Here is a 24,740-nt window from a genome sequence, read left to right as displayed (position 1 = left end):
GCCTTTATACACATATGGAAATCAAAGTCCAGAGAGCATAATCATCTTGCCTAAAGTTACACACTTAAGTACCAACGCAAGACGAAGACTAGATATCAATTATTGTTCCACTGCTTTACACCATTCCTATTGTACTTCATTTGTTCTAACTGTCTTGTACTTAAAAATATATATATATATAAGGACACAGTTTACAACTGATGACATGTTAGTTTATTTGGCAACATTTTTTTCTTAGTGGTATATTTAAAAATGGTGCACCTTCTAACTGACAGCATCTTAAGTTTGATGAAATACAGTAATCCAGATGTTAACGTCCTTTCTCTTTGAAGCCCACCGATGCTATCTGTGAAGTTTAAAGGAAACAAGAATATGTACAACAGTTTAGTCTTCAAAGCAATTCTGGTATGATGTATCCCACCTGATCTTTACAATCTCCCTTTGGAGGTGGTCGGGCAGGTACGATGAATGACACAGGCTCTCTCCACCTTGGAGCAGGCACGAACTCCCCTTTGAGTTCCTGACCCAGCTCACCCATCCTGTTCTGTAAGCCACGTCGCAAGAATCTGGCTCTGATTCCAGGTTTTCTCTGGTGGGAAAAAGTTTTCACCTTAGAATTGACGAATCATTCTGGATTCTTTCTCCAAAGGGCAGAAGCTTCTTGACCCAGGTCAGAGAGGACTCAGGAAACTCTTTTTAACTGGTTCCTGATTAAGACGAGTTCAAGTGCATGCTAATGATGCACTGCAGGCTGGTGGAGGTCCTGAAGGCCCCTCACCGATCACTCATCCCTCCTCGCCCTGGGGGCGGAGTCAACTACCTGGACCCGCCCCCTCCCCAAGTCAGGAGGTGTCTCAACTGTGACCCCACCTGGTCCTCGGCCCACTGCCGCTTGCGTAGCCAGCTGCCTTGCCTGCTCATTCCTTGTCTTTGCGCAATAATCTCCACCCTCCTTTAGAGCCCCGCCCCACGGCATGGTGCAGGCCACGCCCCTTCCCATCTGAGGGGCGGCAGGAGGGGCCAGGAGCAAGATGGCGATGAACCAGAGCCACACCGAAGACCGCCGAGGGGCCATCATCCCTGTTGGCGAGAGGTGCCTGAGGGGAAGCCCGGGGTGTTGGTTGTCAGAGGAGGGAGGAGACAGACTGGGTAGAACTGGCGGCCTGCGAATTCTCAGCGAATCAGGGGTTTCCCCGCCTTTTCCGCGCTCCTTGCTCAGCTCCGCCTCCGACGTTCGCGCATGTGCGCCGCGCACGCCTGTTGCGCGCTGTGGAGGTGGCGGGAGCCGGAGCGTGTGGCCCCGCAGGTGTGAGGTGCAGCGCGCCTCCCGGTGAGTGAGGGCGGGCAGTTAGCGCCTGGAGAGAGGGGCACGTCGCCCCAGAACGAACGTGAGAGCGCCCTGGCGGTGGCGGGGAGTCGCACCGTCCCCGCGGGTGGCGTGGCGCTGCCGAGGGGCGGGGGCTTGCGACCTTTGTAGGGTGACGGCCGTGGCCGCGCTTCCTCCTCCGGCTCCGGGGAACAAGGCCGCAGACTTGAGGCGGAAGAGGCACGTGCGTGGAAAATCATAGAAAGATCCCAAACTGCCGGGGGCCTCTCCTGCCCCCAGAACTCCCCAAAGCCCCGTTCTTTTTGGCCCCAGCCCGGGAGAAGCTTGTCCTTTATGGAGAAGATGGGGACCCCAAAGGAAGAGGCGCCTGGGGAGAATGGCGCCCCCTCGGCCTCGCGGGCGCTTTGGGGTTTGCCCGGAGGCGGAGGCGCAGCGCGATGCCTGCAGTGTCGCCCGCCCTTCTCTGGCCGCTCTCAGGCTCGGTCTGGAGGGAGTTGGTTTTCGCCTCCCCACCTCATGCTTCGACTTCGACTTCCCTCCCCTACCTCCCCGGCCCCCAGTTTCTCAGAGTCCTTGTAGCTCCCTGCCGAGCTCCTCTTAATCATGCTCCTTTCTGCTGCCATTGCCCTCGTTTTCCTTTGTGGCCGCCTGGCCGTGTGGCCCTGAAACCCAGGGCTGTGCTCAGGTGAGGCCGAGCGCGCCTGCGGGCTTGGAATGCGTTTGTCGGGAGGATCCACTGACACAGTTCCAGATGCTGATGTCCTGATCTTTTTTGTATGCTTCCTTCCCCCTACTATTTACTTGACAGATTTACACGGGCCGCCAAGGCTATGCAGCCTCCCTTGTTCCCAAGGGCTCCTGCTCTTTCTTCTTTTTTTTGTTTTTTAAATTTATTTTGTTATTCCTCACCCGAGGATATTTTTCCATTTCTCAGCAGAGAGGGACGGCCAGGGCTATTTTCATAGTCTTTTAAAAAGACCTTTTTTTTAATCCACTCACCACCACTCTAGTTCAGTTTTTATTATCTCACATCAGGACTATTTTTGGAACTCTTTTTTTATCCTTACCAAGGATACTTTTTCGGTTTTTGTTCAGATAGAGTGGGAGGGAGAGAGAGGAAGAGACAGAGAGAGAAACATCAACGTGAAAGGGACACATCAAGTGGCTGCCACCCACACGACCCAACCAGTGCAAACTGCAACCAAGGTACATGCCCTTAGTGGGAACCGAACCGGGTCTCTCTGGACCCCGGGCCAACGCTCTAACCCCTGAGCCAAACCGGCCAGGGCTATTTTTGGAACTCTTAAACTAGCTCCTGGATAAACCACCACATCCTTGACTATGTGACTACCTGGCTGAGACAGCTGCAGCTCACAGTCTCTCCTTGCCTATCAAATGATACCTCCAAGCTCTAGTGCCAGCAAGGCTTTCTACCGTTATCTCACTATTCCTCCCAATCTTACTTCCACACTGTTGTTTAATTTATTATTATTATTTTTTTATCCTTACCCGAGGACATTTTTCCTTTTTTTTTTAAATCCTCACCTGAGGACATTTTTCCACTTTTTGTTCAGATAGAGTGGGAGGGAGAGAGAGGAACAGAGAGAGAGAGAGAGAGAGAAACATCGACGTGAAAGGGACACATTGAGTGGCTGCCACCCACATGACTAACTGGGGCCAGGGATAAACTGCAACCAAGGTACATGCCCTTAGCGGGAACCAAACCTGGGTCTCTCTGGACCACAGGCTGACGCTCTAACCGCTGAGTCAAACTGGCCAGGGCCACACTGTTGTTTAATTTATATTATTTTTTAAAATATACTTTTATTGACTCTTTAAAAGAGAGATAGGAACATCAATGTGAGAGAAAAACATCAATTGGCTGCCTCCTGCATGCCTCCTACTGGGGATCAAGCCCTTAACCCGGGCATGTGCCCTGACTGGGAATCAAAGGGGAACCTCCACACCAGCCGGGCAACTACCGTGGCCAGTTTTGCTCAGCGGTTAGAGTGTTGGCCTGCAGACCGGAGAGTCCCGGGTTCAGTTCCCACTAAGGGCATATGCCTTGGTTGTAGTTTGTCCCTGGCCCCTGTTGGGGTTGTGTGGGTGGCAACCAGTCGATGTGTTTCTCTTACATCGGTGTTTCTCTCTCTCTCGCCCCCTCTCTCCCTCCGGCTCTATCTGAAGATAAATGCAAAAAATGTCTTCGGGTGAGGATTTAAAAAAAGAAATAAAGAAAGAAAAATACAGTAATAGGACTCTATGAGTAAGAGTAGGATAAATCCTTTAGGTTAAGAATGAGGGGAGACTATGGAAGGCAGAGAGAGCAACATGTCGGAAAATTCTGGAGCATTCTACTACATGCCTTACCTTCTGTAACTTAATTTCTATTAGCACAGTGCTTAATAATTACTGCACAAGAAGTTTAAGAATTAATGAATAGACTTCTGGTCAAGATGGTGGTGTAAGTAAACGTGATATCATGTGCTCCCACAACCACATCAAAGTTACAACTAAACTACAGAACAACCATCATTCAGAAACCACCTGACATCAAGCTGAATGGAAGTCCTACAACTATGGAATTAAAGAAGCAGCCAAATCGAGACTGGTAGGAGGTGCGGAGGCGCAGACGGGCTGGTCCCACACCCACGTGTGGCAGATAAAAATCAGGAGGACACCTCAGCAGGGAAGGTCCTCCCTGAGGACTGAGGGGTCCCTGTCCCACACCAGGAAGCCCACTCAGGGTTCCATTGCCAGGAAGACAATCCCCATAACTTTTGGCTGGAAAAACCAGCGGGAACTGAGGCTCAGGGAGGCTGAGGTGGCTGGAGCCCCAGGCAGCTCCTCTTAAAGGGCCCGCACACGGACTTATCGGACTTATTCCCTCTCAGCTTGGAGGGGCGCCAGAGACATACAGAGAAGAACTGAACAGTTTGGCACTGGAGCGAGGGCTGGAGAGAGGGCTTTCTCCAGGAGAGACGTGCTGTCAGAGGCCTTTGTTCCTTTGGTGAGCCCTTCCCTGGGGTGGCAGACAGCAGCCATATCTGGGACTCCAGCAACCTGGCTCACACTGGTCGCCCCACCCTGGTGATTCCCTGAGGCCCCACCCCACCCAACTTTCAGGCCCACCCAAGCTGTTGCCAGTTGGTTAACTATAGGATTGGCCTGTCTCAGATCCTGTTTCAGATTTTCCTAAATTCTTTCAAACAAGCAGCAAATTCTTTCAAACAAGCAGCATCTGATCTTAGCCCCATACCTCTCGTTAAGTAATACACAGAAACAAACACAGGGAGGCAGCCATAATGAGGAGACAAAGAAACAGGTCCCAAATGAAAGAACAGAACAAAACCCCAGGAAAAGAACTAAGTGAAGTGGAGATAAGCAACCTAACAGATGCTGAGTTCAAAACACTGCTTATAAGGATGCTCAACGGACTTAGTGAGAACCTCAGTGAACTTAGTGAGGGCCTCAAGAGCATAAAAAAGGACCAGTCAGAAATGAAGGATGCACAGTCAGAAATGAAGAAAGCACTAAGTGAAATAAAGAATAATTTACACAGATTCAGTAGTAGAGTAGGTAAAGCCAAGAAGCAAACCATAAACTTGGAATATAAGGAAGCAAAAAACACCCAATCAGAACAGCAAAAAGAGAAAAGAATTTTAAAAAATGAGGATAGTGTAAGGAGCCTCTGGGACAACTTCAAGCGTGCCAACATTCGCATCTTGGGGTGCCAGAAGGAGAAGAGAGAGAACAAGAAATCGAAAACCTGTTTGAAACAGCAAGAGAAAAGCATTTAGTTACCTACAAAGGAGTTCCCATAAGACTGTCAGCTGATTCCTCAAAAGAAACTTTGCAGGCCAGAAGGGAGTAGCAAGAAATATCAGAGTGATGAAACATAAGAACCTACAACCAAGATTATTCTATCCTGCAGAGCTGTCATTTAGAATCGATGGCCATATAAAGAGTTTCCCAGACAAAGAAAAGCTAAAGGAGTTCATCACCACCAAACCATTATTATATGAAATGTTGAAGGGTCTTCTTGAAGAAAAAGATAAAAAATATGAACAAACAAAATGGCAATGAATATTTATCGACAATTGAATCTGCAAATAAAATGAACAAGCAGAACAGAAACATTCTCATAGATACAGAGAACATTTTGTTGGTTGCCAGATGGGAGGGGGTTTGGGGGAATGGGTGCAAAAGGTGAAGGGATTAAGAAGTACGAATTGGTTGCTAGACTGACAAATCTCAAAGGGAAGGGGGTGGGAAGAAATAATCCAAAGAATTTATATGCATATATGCATAACCAATGGACAGACAACAGTGTGGGGAAAGGTAGGAGGGGGACGGGAGTGGGAAGGAGGGGGTCAGTGGGGGAAAAATGAGGAACATCTGTAATACATTCAACAATAAAGATAAAAAGAATTAATGAATAAACAGTAAGAATACAAGTAGCTTTATAAGTAAAAGATTGCTGCCCTGGCCGGTTTGGCTCAGCGGTTAGAGCATTGGCCTGCGGTCCTGAGAGACCCAGGTTCGGTTCCCGCTAAGGGCATGTGCCTCAGCTGCAGTTTGTTCCTGGCCGTAGCTGGGTCGTGTGGGTGGCAACCACTCGACGTGTCCCTTTCATGTCAATGTTTCTCTCTCTCTCTTCCTCCCACTCTATTTGAACAAAAGGTGGAAAGAATGTCCTCTCATGTCGATGTGTCCCTTTCATGTCGATGTTTCTCTCTCTTCCTCCCACTCTATTTGAACAAAAGGTGGAAAGAATGTCCTCTCATGTCGATGTTTCTCATGTCGATGTTTCTCATGTCGATGTTTCTCTCTCTCTCTCCCTCCCACTCTATTTGAACAAAAGGTGGAAAGAATGTTGCCAATTTGATTTTCAGTCAAGGCACATACCTAGGTTGTGGCCATCTATCCCCGTTTGGGGGCGTGCAGGAGGCAGCCCATTGAGGTTTCGCTCTCACATTGATGTTTCTCTCTCTTGCTCTCCCCTTCTCTCTCTAAATATCAATTTTTAAAAATATCTTTTAAAAAAAGATACAAGTTTTCTGACTGATTTTATTTTATTTATTTCCTTTTTAATTTGAGAGAGAGAGGAAGTGAGGAGAGAGAGATAGAAACATCGATGAGAGAGAACATTGATTGACCACCTGAGGAGAGAGAGATAGAAACATCGATGAGAGAGAACATTGATTGACCACCTCCTGCATGTTCCCCACTGGGGTTGGGCCCACAACATGGGCTTGTGACCTGACCGGGAATCATACTGGCGAACTCTTGGTGCATGGGTCAATGCTCAACCACTGAGCCATACTGGCCGGACTTTTTTTTTTTTTTAAATAAATACAATAGAAATTTAAAATAAGGTAAAAAAGAGAAATGCAGTACTTGCCTCCTCCCACAACCACATCAAAATTACAACTAAACTACAGATCCAAAATTGAGCCACATTAAGACTGGTAAGAGGGGCGGAGGTGCAGACAGACTGGTCACACACCCACGTGTGAAGGATAAATATCAGGAGGGTTACCTTGGCTAGGACCCCCTGAGGAGCAATGGGTCCCCGTCCCACATCAGATACCCCAGCTTAGGGTTCCAGTACCAGAGAGAGAAGTCCCATAACTTCTGGCTATAAAAACCAGCGGGAATTGAGGCTGAGGGAAGCTGAGTCAGCTGTAGTCTCAGGCAGTTCCTCTTAAAGGGCCTGCTCACGGACATACCGGTAAGAACTGAGTTGTTTAGCATTGGGATGAGAGCTAGAGAGGCAGCTTTCTCTTGGAGAGACATGCTGGTGGAGGCCATTGTTTCTTTGTTGAGTCCTTCCTCCACAGGGCAGTCAGATGCCATATCTAGGACTCCAACAACCTGGCTTGCACTATTTGCCCCACCCTGGAGATTCCCTGAGGCCCTGCCCTACCCAACTTTCAGGCCCACCCAAGCTGTTTCCAGTGGCTTTACCATAGGATTGGCCTGTCTTGGCTCTTGCTTCATGTTTTCCTAGTCTCTCAAATAGTACCTACTTCAGTGAGCTCCATAACTCCAGCTAACTGGCTTGAGGCCTGGCACTAGAAGCAGCCAGCCTTGGTTCACAGCTTGGCTTTGTCTGGGCTATTCCAAGCCTAGCACAAGAAGCAGCTATCTGTAGATTGCTTTGTAGCTTATGCCTGGTGGTCCCAGGAAGAACACAGGCAGAGGCTGACCTTGCCCCAGAGCCAGCACACCCAGTGGTAAGCTTCAGACCACATCAAAGCACCACCACCCAAACACCTCCACAAGCAACATACTCAAGGAGTAGATTCAGTGAATACCAGAGCCCTGCTTAAGTAAGTCTTGCTCTGTGTGGTGGGCTCTGCACAGCTGATCCTCCAAGAGTCAGTGGTCAGTGGGCACAGCCAGTCCTTATAGCTGATTAGCCTGAGTAAATCCCTCCCATTGACATGCCAGCAGCAGTCAAGATTCAATTACAAACAGAAGGGTGTACCTCGAGGGCCCAGCTGAGGTGACCAGGGAGGCTGTGCCATTGGACCCTACAGGACACCTACTACAATAGGCTACCCTGGGAAGCCTAGGAGACATAGCAACTCTACTTAATATAGAAACAAAAACAGGGAGGCAGTCAAAATGAGGAGACAAAGAACATGTCCCAAATGAAAGATCAGAAAGAAACTCCAGGAAAAGAACTAACCGAAATGGAAATAAGCAACCTAACAGATGCAGAGTTCAAAACACTAGTTATAAGGATGTTTAATGAACTTAATGAGAATTTCAAGTAACTTAGTAAAAAAGGACCAGTCAGAAATTATGCACTAACTGAAATAAAGAATAATTGACATGGCCCTGGCCAGTTTGGCTCAGCGGTTAGAGCGTCGGCCTGTGGTCCGGAGAGACCCGGGTTCGGTTCCCGCTAAGGGCACATACTTCGGTTGCAGTTTGTCCCCGGCCCTGGTTGGTCGTGCGGGTGGCAGCCACTCGATGTGTCCCTTTCACGTCGATGTTTCTCTCTCTCTCTCTCCCTTCCTCTCTCTCCCTCCCACTCTATCTGTACAAAAAATGGAAAAATATCCTCGGGTGAGGATAAAAAAAATAAAATAAAAAAATAATTGACATGGAATCAATAGTAGAGTAGGTGAAGGTAAGAAGCAAACCATCGATTTAGAATATAAGGAAGAAAAAACACCCAATCAGAACAAAGAATACAAAAAAATGAGGACAGTGCAAAGAGCCTCTGGGACAATTTCAACTGTACCAACATTGTCATCATGGGGGTGCCAGAAGAAGAGAGAGAGCAAGAAATTGAAAACGTATTTGAAAAAATAATGACTGAAAGACGTCCTTAACTCGGTCAACGAAACAGACATAAAAGTCTAGGAAGCACAGAGTCCCAAACAAGATGAACCCAAAGAGGGCCACACCAAGACACATCATTATCAAAATGCAAAAGGTTAAAGACAAAGAATCTTAAAAGCAGAAAGACAAAAGCATTTAGTTACCTACAAGGGAACTCTCAAGACTGTCAGCTGATTTTTCAAAAGAAACTTTTCAGGCTAGAAAGCAGTGGCAAGAGATATTCAAAGTGATGAACAACTACAACTTACAACCAAGATAAATTTGTAAAGCTATCATTTAGAATCAATGGACATATAAAGAGTTTCTCAGACTAGAAAAAGACAAAGGAATTCATGACCACCAAACCAGTATTATATGAAATGTTGATGGGTCTTCTTGAAGAAGAAGGAGGAGGGAGAGGAGAAGAGCAATAAAATGGCAATGGATACATATCTATCAACAATTGACTCTATAAAGAAAATGAGAAAGCAGAACAGAAATCATAGATACAGAGAACTTTTTGACAGTTGCCAGATGGGAGGGGCTGGGGGGATGAAAAAGGTGAAGGAATTAAGAAGTACAAATTGTTTGTTAGACTGATGAACCTCAAAGGGAAGGGGAAGGGAGGGTGGGAAGAGATGAATTAAGGAACTTATATGCATAACCAATGTACACAGGCAATAGTGTGAGGAAGGCAGAAGGGAGGCGGGAGCTGGGAGGAGGGGTCAATGGGGGGAAAATGTATGTATAATACATTCAACAATAAAGATAAGTTTACAAAGAAAAATTTAAAAAAAAAAAAAAGAATCCAGAGATAAAGAGGGAGAAGAATAAATGTGAGTTGTCAGAGAATGAAATGGTTTAAATTCCTTTTATGTCAATAAAGGTAGTAGTAGTAGCAGCAGCTAACATTTATTGAGTGCTTGTCCAGGCTAGGAACTGTGTTAAGAGCTTTATGTTTGTCACTTTACGTAACTTCTAAATTGTGTGCTATCTGCGTTTTTTCTGTTCTGCAGTATTTTGAGTCAGTGTCAAGATGTGAACCTCTCCTTCCTACAGCAACCAAAGGAATCCAATTTCTTTAGTGGTACAAAGAGGGGAACATTGTTTCTCACTTCACACCGGGTAACTTCTATTGCTACTTCTGCTTTGATCTGATTAACTCTACATTTGTTTTCCTTGAAATGGAGAGAGTTTAACCATTGAGTTTCAAAGTACTTTAAAACATTTGCACTGAGATTTTTTATGTTGAAGAACGATGGAAGAAAATGGGTGATGCTTCTCAATTAGGCCAGGATGCCAAAGCAACTTTGATCTTAGAATTGCTTGCAACTTTGATCTTAGAATTGCTTTTTATGTCTTAACCCATGGACAAATTGCATTGCTTTTCCAAAGTTTCTTTCCTCTTAGGTGATCTTTGTGACTTCACGCTCAGTCAGTGATCCCATGTTTTCTTTCATGATGCCATTTGATCTGATGAGTAACTGCACCGTTGAACAACCAGTCTTTGCCCCCAACTACATTAAAGGAAACATTCAGGCAGCTCCAGATGGTAAGTGTTTACACTCAGAAGTGTATTTTTTTCTCAAAAGCTTCCAGAGGTTTAAGATTCCGACGTGACTCATGTTGGAATTCAGATGAAAGAAAGCTGCTCTGCTTCTTTGGGTAATGCTTCTGTCAGTGTTTGTGGTAGTCCTGCAGTTACCAGCTGTGCCAGCCTGCCTCTTAGTGAGTGTGTGCCATTTCTTCCCCCAGGTGGCTGGGAAGGAGAGGCTACTTTTAAATTAGCCTTCAGACACGGAGGTGCCATCCAATTTTTCTATTTGATGAAGAAAGCTGCCTTTGCTGGTGAGCAATAATGATAAAGCTATTAAGCACTTTGGGTTTTTGAGGCTTGGGGAATTGAAGTAGGACTGTTACCCAGTTAAGACTTTCTGGCCTCTGTGAATAGGCACTTGGTAGTTGCACATGTATTCAGCAAGCATTTCCTGAGCCTACCCACTATGTGCCAAGTACAATACTACCAGCTAGGAAAACAGTATTCAGTCCCTCCCTGTCTGGAGGGAGTTTGCAGTCTAGTAGGAGCTTACAATCAGATACCTGAATGACTGATTGTACCTGGTAATCTTTATGCTGGTCTCAGATATCAGTAAACTAGTCTCTCTCTCTTTTTTTGGTACGTGCCCCTAGCGGGAATAGAACCCAGGACTCTCTGGTTTGCAGGCCGACGCTCCAGCTGCTGAGCCAAACCAGCCAGGGCAGTAACTAGTCTCTTTTTCATGTTAGGAAGCCCCACTTGCCTTAGCTTTTATTCCCCTGACATGCGTTTTTGTCCTCCTTTTTTGTGGCTTTGCCTTTGTTCTCTTAGGCTTAGTCCCCATCTTTGAGGAGAGGAGGGAAGAGGTACTGTCAAGTCTTCTAGCACTGCTATAGTGGATGTAACAGAGAACTCTTTCAAATTTTGAATACAAATAACTTTAATGATATATTTTTATTCAGTCTAGCCTCACTTTATGCTCTTCACTCTCACCTTTTATACTCCAATCCAACTGGACTTCTGTGTGCCTTGTTCTCTCATCTCTGTGCCTTCATGATATGTCCTCTGTCTGGAATGCTCTTTCCCTTTCTCCCTTGCCTTCCACCCCAACTTCAAGCTGGTTGAGACTAACACAATCTAGTAGAGACAGACATATGCGAATATGTTATCTTATAGTATGTGCTGTAATAGAGACATGGACAAAGTGCTGGGACACACAGAAGGATGGAGTGACGTTTTTAGCTTAGAAGAGTGACTGAATCATGATGGTATAAACCATGGTCAAGAATATAAGAGACAGTCTAAGTTGGGCAGGAAATGAGTTTAATTTTAGACCTAGTAATACTAGCTAACATTTATTCAATGTTTACCATATACTGGAGTATTCCAAGTCCTTTACATGTGTCAATTTATTTAATGTTCACAAAAAACGTATAACGTAGTTACTAATTATCATCCCTGACTTATAGCTGGGGAAACCAAATCAGTAATGGTTACATAATTTCCTAAGGCTATACAGTTAGTAAGTGATGGAGCTGGACTTCGGACCCTAAACCCACTCTTTCTCTCTTATTAAAGATTTTATTTGGAAAAAAATTAATTTATTGAAAAGTTGCAAGAACTCCCTTAGACCTTTCCTCTAGATTCACCTACCCATTATTAACATTTTGCCACATTTGCTAATTCTTTTTTATTTTTACTTTTGTTGAACTATTTGGAAGTAAGTCACAAAGGTCATTTTCTTTATTACTTGATCCTAAGAACAAGGGGATTCTCTTATCTAGCCTCAGTGTACTTATAACATTCCGAAAATTTAACCTTGAAACGATATTATTTAATATATAGTTTATATTAAAATCTAAATGATTAGTCCATTACTGTTCCTAATTCTAATAACACTTTTTTTTCCAATGCAGGATCTAATCCTCAGACATTGAGTTTAGTTGTCTTATTTCTTCATTATCCTTTCATCTGGAATCAGCCTTTCCTTTTTTTTTTTTTTTTTTTTTTTTGAGTGGGAGGGAGGGAGACAGAGAGAGAAACGTCAATGTGAGAGAGACACATTGATTGACGCCTCTCCCACAAACTCAGCCGGAGTTGGGGATCAAACCTGCAACCGAGGTACGTGCCCTTGACTGGGAATCGAACCCTCAACTCTTTGGTCTGAGATCTGACTCTCTAACCACTGAGCAAAACCAGCCACGGCTGGACTCAGCCTTTTTTTGCCTGTTATGACACTAGAATTATAAAATGAGTATAGGTTTATTGTTTTGTAGAACGTCCCTAATTTGGGTTTGTCTGTTTCCTCATGATTATATTCAGATTATATTTTGGTAAGAATACTATATAAGGGATGTTGTGTTCTTTTGAGACTACATTCTTAACCCCTATGTAGGTGTGAGGTACTTGGGAATGCCAGAGGCTAGTGGACATACAGTTTGGAGCTCCAGAGATGAACCATATCTAGAGACTGATTTGGAAATCTTGAGCACACCAGTCATCTCTGGACCCATGTGATTGATGGGCTCATTCAATGAATTAAAGATGGTATTCCAGGGGTCCTGAACATTTAAGGAATGGGCAAGGAGGAATAACCTGTAATGAAGATTGGGAAGGGGCTGACTGAGAGGTAGGAGGAGAATCAAGTGAGATGGGCTTCCTTGAGGCCTTTGGAATTAGCTACCCATCCTACTTCATGATCTGATTTATTGACCAGGCAAGATTCCTTTCCTCTCTGCAGAGTGGATTTGTTAGGGCTGTTTGAGTTGTTTTTAACAAATATATATTGAATACTTACTGTATGCCAAATCCTAGGTGAGACAATTGGGAACACAACAGTGAATAAGACATACATAGGTCCCTGATTTTGTTTTGATTCCAGTCAAGGGCACGTATACCTCAGTTGCAGTTTGGTCCCTGGCCCTGGACAGGGTTGTGCGGGAGGTAACCAATCAATGTGTCTCTCTCGCATCAATGTTTCTCTCTGTCTCTCCCATTCTATCTGAAGATAAATGGAAAAATAACCTTAGGTAAGGATTAAAAAAAAAAAAGGCAAATATAGCCCAGCTGATGTGGTGATGTGGTTGAGTGGATTGAGCATCGTCCCATAGACTGAGAGATCCTGGTTTGATTCCCAGTCAGGGCACATCCAGGTTAAGGGCTCCATCCCTAATAGAGGGCATGCAAGAGGCAGCCGATCAATGTTTCTCATATCTATGTTTCTATCTGTTGCTTCTTTCCTCTCTCTCTAAAACAATCAATTTAAAAGAAAGCAAATATATAAGTGAATAAAATAATTACTTCTTTAGCAGGGCCAAAAGAGGAATCTGTTCCACATAGCCCTTCAAGGACCCAGGGTAATAGAGTCTATGCCATCTTAAATACATGGCTTTCATGGCCTCTTGGATAGCTGACAGAGAGAGGAAGAGAGTAGATCTTACCTGGGAAGTTTTCACGGGCCAGGCCTGGAAGTGATGTACATTACTTCTGCTCATAGTGTGATAGGCTTATAATGACTCTCAAATATATCCATGCTCTAGTCCTCAGAACCTGTGAATGTTACCTTATTTGTAAAAAGAAGTCTTTGAGGATATAATTAATTTAAAGATCTTGAGATGAAGAGACTACCCTCAATTATCTAGGTGGGCCCCAAATGTCATTACAAGTGTCCTCAGAAGAGAGATGCTGAGGGAGACAAACAGAAGTGCTTTCTGCTGTACCACACGGCCATTAAATTGGTTTTTAATGGATGTGTCTTGACAACTTGATAGAATTTCTCACTTGGAAATCTTTTCCGAGTACATATTATGGTAGGTCTTATGCTAGACCCTGAATAAACACAGGCAAATTAGCGACAATCTCTGCCCTCAAGAAGCTTAGAGTTCAGGACAAGGGCAGTGTATATCTTTTTATCTTGTATCCTGGAAACATTGTTGGAATCTCAGGTAAGGTGATAGTTAATACTCTGTTAATTTTTTGGTTGATAGCTGCTGCTATACATCTGACTTAAAAGAATTAAGAGTTCTTATTTTGCCAAATTTGTCTTCTCAGCTGCCCAAGGAGTTCCACTTCAAAGTATAAGTTACTGGATTGGTGCTCCAGGACTGTTTGTCATTAGTGGGCAGGGGAACACGATGTGCAACCGACAGATGCCTTATCCAGGTAAGGTATGGCAGGGAGGTTCTTCCTGGGGGGTGGAGAAGTATGGCAGGGACTTAAAGATACATTCACTGCTAGCTTGCCTCCAACTCTGCTGCAGGAGAAGTAACAGAGGTTTGGGGGTTGGAAAAATGGTTGAGTTCATGATTTCATTTCCAGACTGAAACCCAGTGGTAAGTTAGCAAGTTTCAGGCTTACTTTTAATTATAATATACAGATATGGAACATACTTGGGCAACTCCCATTAGTGGGAACAGTCACCTCCTGCTTGCAGCCTGAGCAGAAAATGTATGCTCTTGTTCACTTCCCCCTTCCCATTTCACACAAGCATAGCCATCAAGCTTGTACCATGACCTTCCACCTCACTAAGGACTCCAGCCCTGGGCTTTTTTTTTTTTTTTCCTTATCCTCACCCGAGGACATTTTTGCATTTATCTTCAGATAGAGTGGGAGGGAAAGAGGGAGGAAGAGTGAGAGAGAAACATCAATGTGAAAGAGACACATTGATTTGTTGCCACCTACACAATCCCAGCTGGGGCCAGGGACAAACTGCAACTGAGATATGTGCCCTTAGCGGGAACCAAACCCGGGCCTCTCTGGTCTGCGGGCTGACACTCTAACTGCTGAACCAAACTGGCCAGGGCCAGCCCTGGGCTTTATGCCCTGTGCCCTTTAAAAAGTGTGCCTGTTCACAGCTGCTGAGTCATATTCCTGGAGGTGATAGATCATTGACTCTAAAATACTGTCCACCACCTACTGGTAGGCCACAAAGAATCTCCTAAGAGGCTGCCAACAGATCCCAAATGTGGGCCCTTTCTTGGGTTCTTCTTGGAGCATGACATGTATGTCCACTGGCTTTTAGCTTTGTATACAACTGAAGGATACTTATTTGTAACCTTAATAGTAACCTTAGTTTTAAAAGGTTATTAAAATTAATACTTGCCCTGCCGTTGTGGCTAAGTGGATTGAGTGTCGTCCTATGGACTGAGAGGTCCTAGTTCAATTCCTGATCAGGGCACATGCCCAGGTTGCGGCTCAATCCTCAGGAGGGGATTGCAGGAGGCAGCTGATCAATGTTTCTATCTCGCTAAAAAAAAATCAATAAAAACATATTTTAAAAAATTAATACTCAAAATCTAAAAGTGTTGCTAAGGTTTTACAAAAAATTTATATTGAGTTGAAATTCACATAACATAAAAACAACTATTTAAAAATGTACAATTTGGTGGTATTTAGTATATTCACATGTGTTGCAACCAATCAGCTCTCTCTAGTTTAAAAATTTTTTATCATCCCATAAAACACCCCATAATTCCTTACTAAGTGATAATTCCCCACAAGTTTTCATTTTTCTTGGGTATCTATGTAGGATTGGAATTACTGGGCCATATCATAATTTAATGTTTCACTTTTTGAAGAACCACCAAACTGTTTTCCACAGCAACTGCACCAATTTATATTTCCACCAGCAATGTACAAGTTCCTATTTCTCCATATCCTTGCCAATACTTGTTGTTATCCTTTTTGTTCATATTAAAGACATCCTAGTGAGTGTAAGGTAGTATCTCATTGTGGGTTTTTTTTTATCCTCACCTAAGAACATTTTTGCATTTATCTTTAGATAGAGCGGGAGGGAGAGAGAGAGGAAGAGAGAGGAAAACATTGATGTGAGAGAGACACACTGATTGGTGTGACCCGCACAACCCCAATCGGGCTGGGGACAAAGTGCAACTGAGGTACGTGCCCTCAGCGGGAACTGAACCCGGGACTCTCTGGTCCGCAGGCTGAAGCTCCAACCGCTCAGCCAAACCGGCCAGGGCTCATTGTGGTTTTAATTTGCATTTCTTTAATGACGAATGATGTAAAATATGTTTTCATGTACTTGTTGGCCATTTATATATCTTCTTTGGAGACACATCTATCCAATTCCTTTGCCCATTTTTTTCCTTGGGTAGTTTATCATTTTGTTGTTGAGTTGAAAGAGTTCTTTATATATTCTCGATATTTATTATTATATATGGGATTTGCACATGTGTTTTCTTATTCTGTAGGTTGTCTTTCACATTCTTGTGTGTGTATGTGTGTGTGTGTGTGTGTGTGTGTGTGTGTATATAATTTTCCTTTATTGATTTTAGAGAGAAAGGAAGGGATAGGAAGAGAGATAGAGATATTAATGAGAGAGAATGTTGATTGGCTGCCTCCTGCATGCCCCTCACTGAGGATTGGGGCCCACAACCTGGGCATGTTCCCTGACTGGGAATCGAACTGGTGACTTGTTGGTGCTTGGGTCAATGCTCAACCACTGAGCCACACCAGCCGGGCAGCTTTCATATTCTTAATAATGTCCTTTGATGCACAAAAGTTTTAAATTTTTATTGAACTTACCTGTTTTTCCTCTCTTGTTGCTTATGATTTTGATATCAAATTTAAAGTCCATTGATGCCTGGCCAGTGTGACTCAGTTGGTTGTACCAGGAGGTTGCTAGTTCAATTACCAGTCAGGGCTCATGCCTGGGTTGAGGGCTTGATCCTGGTGGCGGGTGTGTGAGAGGCAGCCGATCAATGTTTCTCTCCCATTGATATTTCTGTTTCTCTCCTTCTCCCTTCCTCTGTCTCTAAATATATATATATATTTTTAAAGAGAATCCATTGCCAAGTCCAATGTCATGAAGATCTACTCCTACATTTTCATCTATGACCCTGGCTGGTTTGGTTCAACAGTTAGAGCATTGACTCTCAGATCATTTTCATCTAAGAGTGTTATAACTTTGGCTCTTAAATTTAGATTATCAATTTACTATGAGGTAATTTTTGTATGTGGAGTGAGGTGGGGTCTAACTTTATTCTTTTGCATGTGGTTATCCTGTTGTACCAGAATCATTTGTTGACAAGACTGTTATTTCCTTATTGAACAGTCTCGTATCCTTGTTGCAAATCAGTTGGTTATAGATGTTTAGGTTTATTTCTGGACTCTCAATTCTATTCCATTGGTATATGTCTATCTTTTTAAATTTTTTTTTCCCCTCACCCGAGGACATTTTTCCATTTTTTGTACAGATAGAGTGGGAGGGAGAGAGAAGAAGAGAGAGAGAGAGAAACATCGACGTGAAAGGGACACATTGAGTGGCTGCCACCCACACGACCAACCAGGGCCGGGGACAAACTGCAACCGAGGTACGTGCCCCTAACGGGAACCAAACCCGAGTCTCTCTGGACTGCAGGCCGACACTCTACTGCTGAGCCAAATCAGCCAGGGCAGTATAATGTCTATCTCTTTGCTATTACCATTATTGTTTTGATGATTCTATCTTTGTAGTAAGTTTTCAAATAGGGAAGTATGAGTACTCCTATTTTGAATACCTTTTGTTTAATCCTCATCTGAGGATATTTTTCCATTGTTTTTTGATAGAGTGGAAGGGAAAGAGGGAGGGAGGAAGAGAGAGAGAGAAACAGAGAAACAGAGAAACACTGATATGAGAGAGACACATCAATTGGTTGCCTCCCGCACAACCCTAGGGTCAGGGATTGAACCCACAACCTAGGTTCAAGCCCTTGACCAGAATTTGAGAACCAGCTTTTCTATTTCTGTGGAAATGGGCTTTGGAATTTTGATGGATATTTACCTGTAGAAAACTCATAATTGCAAATGATTTCTGTCTGGCAGAAAAGTTAACCTTGTGGGTGTGGCTCGGTGGTTGAGGTTGACTCATGCAACAAGAGGTTGTCGGTTCAATTCCGGTCAGGGCACATGCCCAGGTTGTGGGCATGCTGTTTAACTGCTGAGCCAAACTGGCCAGGGCCATTCCATTCTTTTTTTTTTTTTAATCCTCACCTGAGGATGTTTTTCTGTTTATCTTCAGATAGTGTGGGAGGGAGAGAGAGGGAGAGGGACACGTTGACTGGTTTCCTCCCGCAGAATCCCGACCAGGGCCAGGACGAACTGCAATCGAGGTATGTGCCCTTGGTTGGAATCGAACGCGAGACTTATTGGTCCATGGGCTGACACTACCACTGAGCCAAACTGGCCAGGGCAATTTTTTTTTTTTTAAGTATAAATTTTTATTTTGTCTTTTCCCTTTCTTTAGCTTTCAGTCGATTTGTATGTTTGTATCTAAAGTAGCGGCTCTCAACCTGTGGGTCCCGACCCCTTTGGAGGTCGAACGACCCTTTCCCAGGGGTCGCCTAAGACATAACAGTAGCGAAATTATAGTTATGAAGTAGCAATGAAAATAATTTTATGGTTGGGGGTCACCACAACAGGAGGAACTGTATTAAAGGCATTAGGAAGGTTGAGAACCACTGATCTAAAGTCTCTTGTACACAGCATGTAATTGAATCTTGAGTTTTTAATAATTTTGTCAATCTCTTGTTGGAAGAGGTCATCAAGCAGATGACACCACCAGTTGTCTCAAAAGCTGACCCAAGCACAACTGTAGGTCCCTCACCCGCCCCCCCCTTGTCCTTAGAATGTTCCTTCTGCTAGCCTTCCCTGCTCCAAGGATAAAGCCTTGAGATAGAAATGTGGTGTTGAACTCTTTGGATGGTATGCATGACAGAATTCAGTTAGGGCCTCTATATAAAAACTTTTAAGATTTGGCGGTGGGTGCAGAAATCTCATCTTGTGGCCACCCTAGACAACCTCATAAATAAGTTCCCTTATTTATTAAAACTGCCTCTTACCAATCTGGAGTGGTCTGCCTCTTTTTTTGGTCTTTTCCTGCCCCCTGCGCATGAGTTCCCAGTTTTAGATTACACTGGGAAGTTGCTGAGGAGGTTGTGAACTAACATCTCTGTAGATTGGAGTGTTAATCCATTTACATTTAAAGTAATTACTACAATATGGGTCTTATTTCTGTTATTTGCTATATACTGGATGGTGTTTTTGTCCCTCATTTCTTGCATCACTGTCTTCCTTTGTGTTAAGTTGATATTTTTATAGTGAAAAGTTTAAATTCCTTTCTCATTTCCTTTGTCTATAGTTTATAGCTATTTTCTTTGTGTTTACCATGGGGGTTACATTTAATATCCAAAAGTTATAACATTAATATGAATCTTTACCAGCTTAACTTCAGTAAAATACAAATATTTTGCATCTTTACAGTTCCTTCTTGATACATTTCAGTTGATGTCACAAAATTACATCTTTTTTTTTATCCTCACTTGAGGACATCTTTCCATTTTTTGTTCAGATAGAGTGAGAGGGAGAGAGAGGAAGAGAGAGAGAGAGAAACATCGACGTGAAAGGGACACATCGAGTGGCTGCCACCCGCACAACCCAACCAGGGCCAGGGACAAACTGCAACTGAGGTACATGCCCTTAGCGGGAATCGAACCCGGGTCTCTCCGAACCACAGGCCGATACTCTAACTGCTGAGCCAAACTGACCAGGGCACAAAATTACATCTTTATACAATGTGTGCCCCAAATCATTTAGTAATTCTTTTTTTCTTTATTGATTTTAGAGAGAGAGGAAAGAAGGAGAGAGAAATAGAAATGTTGATGAGAGAGAACATCAACTGGCCACCTCCTGCATGCCCGCCGCTGGGGACTTGGCCCACAACCTAGGCATGTGCCCTAACTGGGAATCTAACCAGTGACCTTTTGGTGCATGGGTCGACGCTCAGCCACTGAGCCACACTGGCTGGACTAATAATTCTTTTTTTTTTTTTTTTTATTCTTACCCGAGGACATTTTTCCATTTTTTCTTCAGACAGAGTAGGAGGGAGAGAGAGAAACATCGACGTGAAGGGGACACATCGAGTGGCTGCCTCCTGCATGACCCAACCGAGGTCAAGGACAAACTGCAGCCAAGGCATACACCCTTAGCGGCAACCGAACCCGGGTCTCTCTGGACCGCAGGCCGACGCTCTAACTGCTGAACCAAACCAGACAAGGCCTTTTTTTAAAACTTTATTTTTATTGTTGACAGTATTACAGATGTCCCCATTTCCCCCCTTTGCCCACCTTCACCCAGCTCTTGCACCCCCTTCGCTCTGGCCATCACCGCACTGTTGTTTGCGGTTCAGTGAAGCCACAAACATAGAAGTGCGAAGTGGCAATGGACAACTGTATTAATTTTAGAGAGAGAGGAAGGGGGAGCAGCATCGATTGCTGCCTCTTGCACGCCCCCTACTGAACATTGAGCCTGAAACCCAGGCATGTGCCCTGAGTGAGAATTGAACTTTTTGGTGCAGGAGGTGACACTCATCCAACTGATCCACACTGGCCAGAGCTCTGTTTCTATTTTATTCGTCAGTTTATTTTGTTCATGATATTCCATAAATAAGTGAGATGGTATGGTACTTGACTTTCAATCACATAATTTGCTGAATAAAATAAGCCAGTCAGAGAAAGACAAGTACCATATGATGTCACTTATATGTGGAATCTCATGAACAAAATAAGCAGACGATCAAAATAGATCCAGAGCCCTGGCCAGTTTGGCTCAGTGGTTAAAGCGTCAGCCTTTGGACTGGGGAGCCCAGGGTTTGGTTCCTGCTAAGGGCAGGTACTTCGGTTGCAGTTCGTCCCCGGCCCTGGTTGGTGTCGTGTGGGTAGCGACCACTCAATGTGTCTCTCTCACATTGATGTTTCTCTCTCTCTCTTCCTCTCTCTTCTTCCTCTCTCCCTCTTGCTCTGTCTGAAGATGAATGCAAAAATGTCCTCGGGTGAGGATTTAAAAAAATAAAAAGATCTAGAGACATGGAAGTAGGAAACAGATAAACCTCAGAGGGAAGGGGGTTGGGAAGAGATAAACCAAATAACTTATGTGCATATATGCATAATTGGGTCAAAAAGCAGTTACATTTTTAATTTTTTGAGGAAACTCCATACTGTGTTCCACAGTGACTACACTGCATTATTCTTTTTTGTTTGTAGGTTAATCCTCACCCAAGGATATTTTTTCATTGAGTTTTAGATAGAGTGGAAGGGAGGGAAGCGGGGGGGTGGGGGGGGGAGGGGGGAAGAGAGAGACATTGATGTGAAAGAGACACATGGATTGGTTGCCTCACACGTGACTCCAACCAGGGTCAGAGATTGAACCTGCAACCCAGGTATGTGTCCTTGACTGGGAATCAAATCTGCAACCTTTCAATCTGCAGGCTGGTACTCTAACCACTGAGCAAAACTGGCCAGGGCTGCATTATTCTTTTTAACACATTAGTCTCTTAAATTATGTAGAAAACAAAAAATGGAATTACAAACAATTGTTACAATAATATTAGCTTTTATAATTGCCCAATGATTTACCTATATTGAGATCTTAATTTCTTCAGTTTACTGCTTCAAATTACTGTTTGGTGTCCTTTCATTTCACCCTGCAGGACTTCCTTAAGCATTTCTTGCAGGGTAAGTCTAGTGGTAATGAATGTTCTCAGCTTTTATATATCTGGGAACGTCTTAATCTCTTTCACTCTTGAAGAAACTTGGCCAGAATAGAAGATATTTGTTTGACAGTTTCTTTCTGGCCTTAATAATTTCTGATGAGAAATTTATCTTAATGAGAATCTCTTGCATATAATGATTCATGTCTCTCTTACTGCTTTCAAGATTCTCTCTTTGTCTTTGGCTTTTGCAAGTTTTGCAAGTAATGTGTCTTGGTATGGATCTCTTTGAGTTCATCTTCTACAGTTTCTTGAGATTCTTAGATATTTATATTCATGTCTTTTATCAAATTTGGGAAGTTTCCAGCTATTATTTCTTCAAATATCCTACCCTTCTCTTCTCCTTTTGAGACTTCCACACAGTGTGTATGTTGTTGGTCTGCTTGATGGTGTCCCAATGGTTCCTTAGGCTCAATTCACCTTTCTTCAATCTATTATCTTTCTGTTCCTCAGTCTCAACAATTTCCATCATCTTTAATTTCACTGATTTTCTTTTTAATCCTCACTTGAGGATATTTTTCTATTTATCATCAGATAGAGTATGAGGGAGGGGGAGAGAGAGAGAGAGAGACGTAGACATCGATTGGTTGCCTCCCGCATGACCCGGCCAGGGTCAGGGACTAACCACAACCGAGGTACGTGCCCTTGTCCAGAATCAAACCCACAACTCATTGGTCCTCAGACTGATGCTCTAACCACTGAACAAAACTGGCCAGGGCAGTTCACTGATTCTTTCTTCTGCCTGCTCAAATCTGAATTTGAATCCCTCTAGTGAATTTTTGATTTCAGTTTTTGTACTTTTCAGCCCCAGAATTTCTTTTTGCTTATTTGTTAGGTTTTCTATCTTTATCAGTATTTCTATTTTGTTCACACATCATTTTGTTGACTTTCTCCATAGTTTCCTTTAGTTCTTTGAGTATCTTTAAGAAAGTGTTTTAAATTTTTTTGTAACTAACTTAAACATAAATATGGATTGTAGCAAAATAACTTGACAATTGTCCTTTCACCTGACCCAGTTAAATCACTTTGGGAATATAGTCAAGGAAATAAATAAAACCCATGTTCATTGTAATATTAATTGGAAAGTTGGAAACAACATGCTGTCCTATAACAGGAATTTAGTAGCACCGATCCACACAATAAAATATTGCCCAGCTTTTAATTTATGAAATACATTAATAATATAAACAATTTTTGTATAATGTCAAGTAAAAAAAGCCACATAAAAAATTGTAGTTATTCAATTCCTAGTCAGGGCATATACCTAGGTTGTAGGTTTGATCCCCAGCCCTGGTTGGGGTGCATGCGGGAGGTAACCGAACACTGTTTCTCACATCAATGTTTCTCTCTCTAAAAAATCAATGAAGCCCTGGCCGGTTTGGCTCAGCGGTTAGAGCGTCGGCCTGCGGTCCTGAGAGACCCGGGTTCGGTTCCCGCTAAGGGCGCGTACCTCGGTTGCAGTTTGTCCCCGGCCCTGGTCGGTTGTGCGGGTGGCAGCCACTCGATGTGTTCCTTTCACATTGATGTTTCTCTCTTTCTCTCTGTTCCTCTCTCTCCCTCCCACTCTACCTGAACAAAATAAAAAATGGAAAAATGTCCTCAGGTGAGGATAAAAAAATAAAAATAAAAAAAATAAAAATAAAAAAAATAAAAAATCAATGAAAATGTCCTCAGATGAGGATTAAAAAAAAGTATTTAAAAAATTGTACAATTATAATCATGATTGCAAAACATATTAAAAGATATTCTATAAAGAAATACATTAAAGTACTAAGTTTTCTATTTGATAATTGCATTATAGATGACTTTAAAATTCATCCTTTTTTATTTTCCAAATACACATTCCTCATTAAGCACATATTACTTTTTTCATAATCAAAATAAACTTGAGCCCAGCCAGTGTGGCTCAGCAGATTGAGTGTCATCCCATGGACTGAGAGGTTCGGGTTCGATTCCTGGTCGGGGCAATGACCCGGTTGCGGGCTCGATCCCCAGTAGGGAACGTGCAGGGGGCAGCTGATCCATGTTTCTTTCTCAATCTCCCCTCCTCTCTCTCTAAAAAAAAAAATCAATAAAAACATATTTTTAGCCCTGGCCAGTTTGGCTCAGCGGTTAGACCGTTGGCGTGCGGTCTGGAGAGACCCGGGTTCAGTTCCCGCTAAGGGCACGTACCTCGGTTGCAGTTTGTCCCCAGCCCTGGTTGGGTCGTGTGGGTGGCAACCACTCAACGTGTCCCTTTCACGTTGATGTTTCTCTCTATCCCTCCCACTCTATCTGAACAAAAATATCAAAAAATGTCCTCGGGTGAGGATTTAAAAAAAAACAAACATATTTTTAAAAAATAAACTTTATTAAAAAATAAACATATATCTCTATACACAGCTATAAGTAATACCAAGATAAAACTGTAGGGTTGTTTTCAGGTTAATTGAATCCCTCCACCACAGGAACTGATAAAACCTTTAACTGGTGGTGGCTGAAGGATCTGGCTGTACCATTTTTCTGCCTGATTCTCTTCCTGTGTTAGTTTGCTTCAGCATAATTTTTTTCTTCCTCCTTCTCACTTATTCCTTGTCCACTCTAAAAATAAATAACTGATTTTTTTTCTTTCCTTCTCATCCTACCCAGTTATTGTCCATGGGCCCCCACCTGTAAGATGTGGAGCCCCGCCAGCGGGGTATGGCGCCCCACCAGCGGGGTATGGCGCTCCGCCACCGGGATATGGAGCCCCGCCACCGGGATATGGAGCCCCGCCACCGGGATATGGAGCCCCACCACCGGGATATGGAGCCCCTCCAGAGGGATCTGAAGCCCTGCCTGTGGAATACAGATCACCACCAGCTAGAAATGAAGCCCCACCTCTGGGATATGCAGTTCCACCTGCTAGTAATACAGCTGGCTCTCACAATTCTGTGGCTGCCCAGCCTGCTGGATATGAAGCTTCTCTTCCTTCCACCTCATTTTCTCAGTCCCGTTCACCACCTTCTATGAAGTGA

At 43.5% G+C, this 24,740-nt stretch overlaps 1 protein-coding gene across 1 annotated transcript; it reads left to right on the top strand.

Annotated features, from left to right (window-relative positions):
* Positions 1-1,031: 1,031 nt before the first annotated feature.
* Positions 1,032-24,740, top strand: WBP2NL (WBP2 N-terminal like). Its single transcript, XM_036250761.1, has 6 exons — positions 1,032-1,093; positions 9,682-9,790; positions 10,076-10,217; positions 10,421-10,513; positions 14,253-14,363; positions 24,373-24,740. Exons 1-6 carry the CDS (start codon positions 1,032-1,034, stop codon positions 24,738-24,740), a joined length of 885 nt encoding a protein of 294 aa, XP_036106654.1.

This window comes from Molossus molossus, unplaced genomic scaffold, assembly GCF_014108415.1.
Source record: "Molossus molossus isolate mMolMol1 unplaced genomic scaffold, mMolMol1.p scaffold_m16_p_10, whole genome shotgun sequence".
In the NCBI taxonomy this organism is placed as follows: domain Eukaryota; kingdom Metazoa; phylum Chordata; class Mammalia; order Chiroptera; family Molossidae; genus Molossus; species Molossus molossus.
Note: the sequence above shows the minus strand (reverse complement) of the source record. Positions and strands in the feature narration are given on the sequence as shown.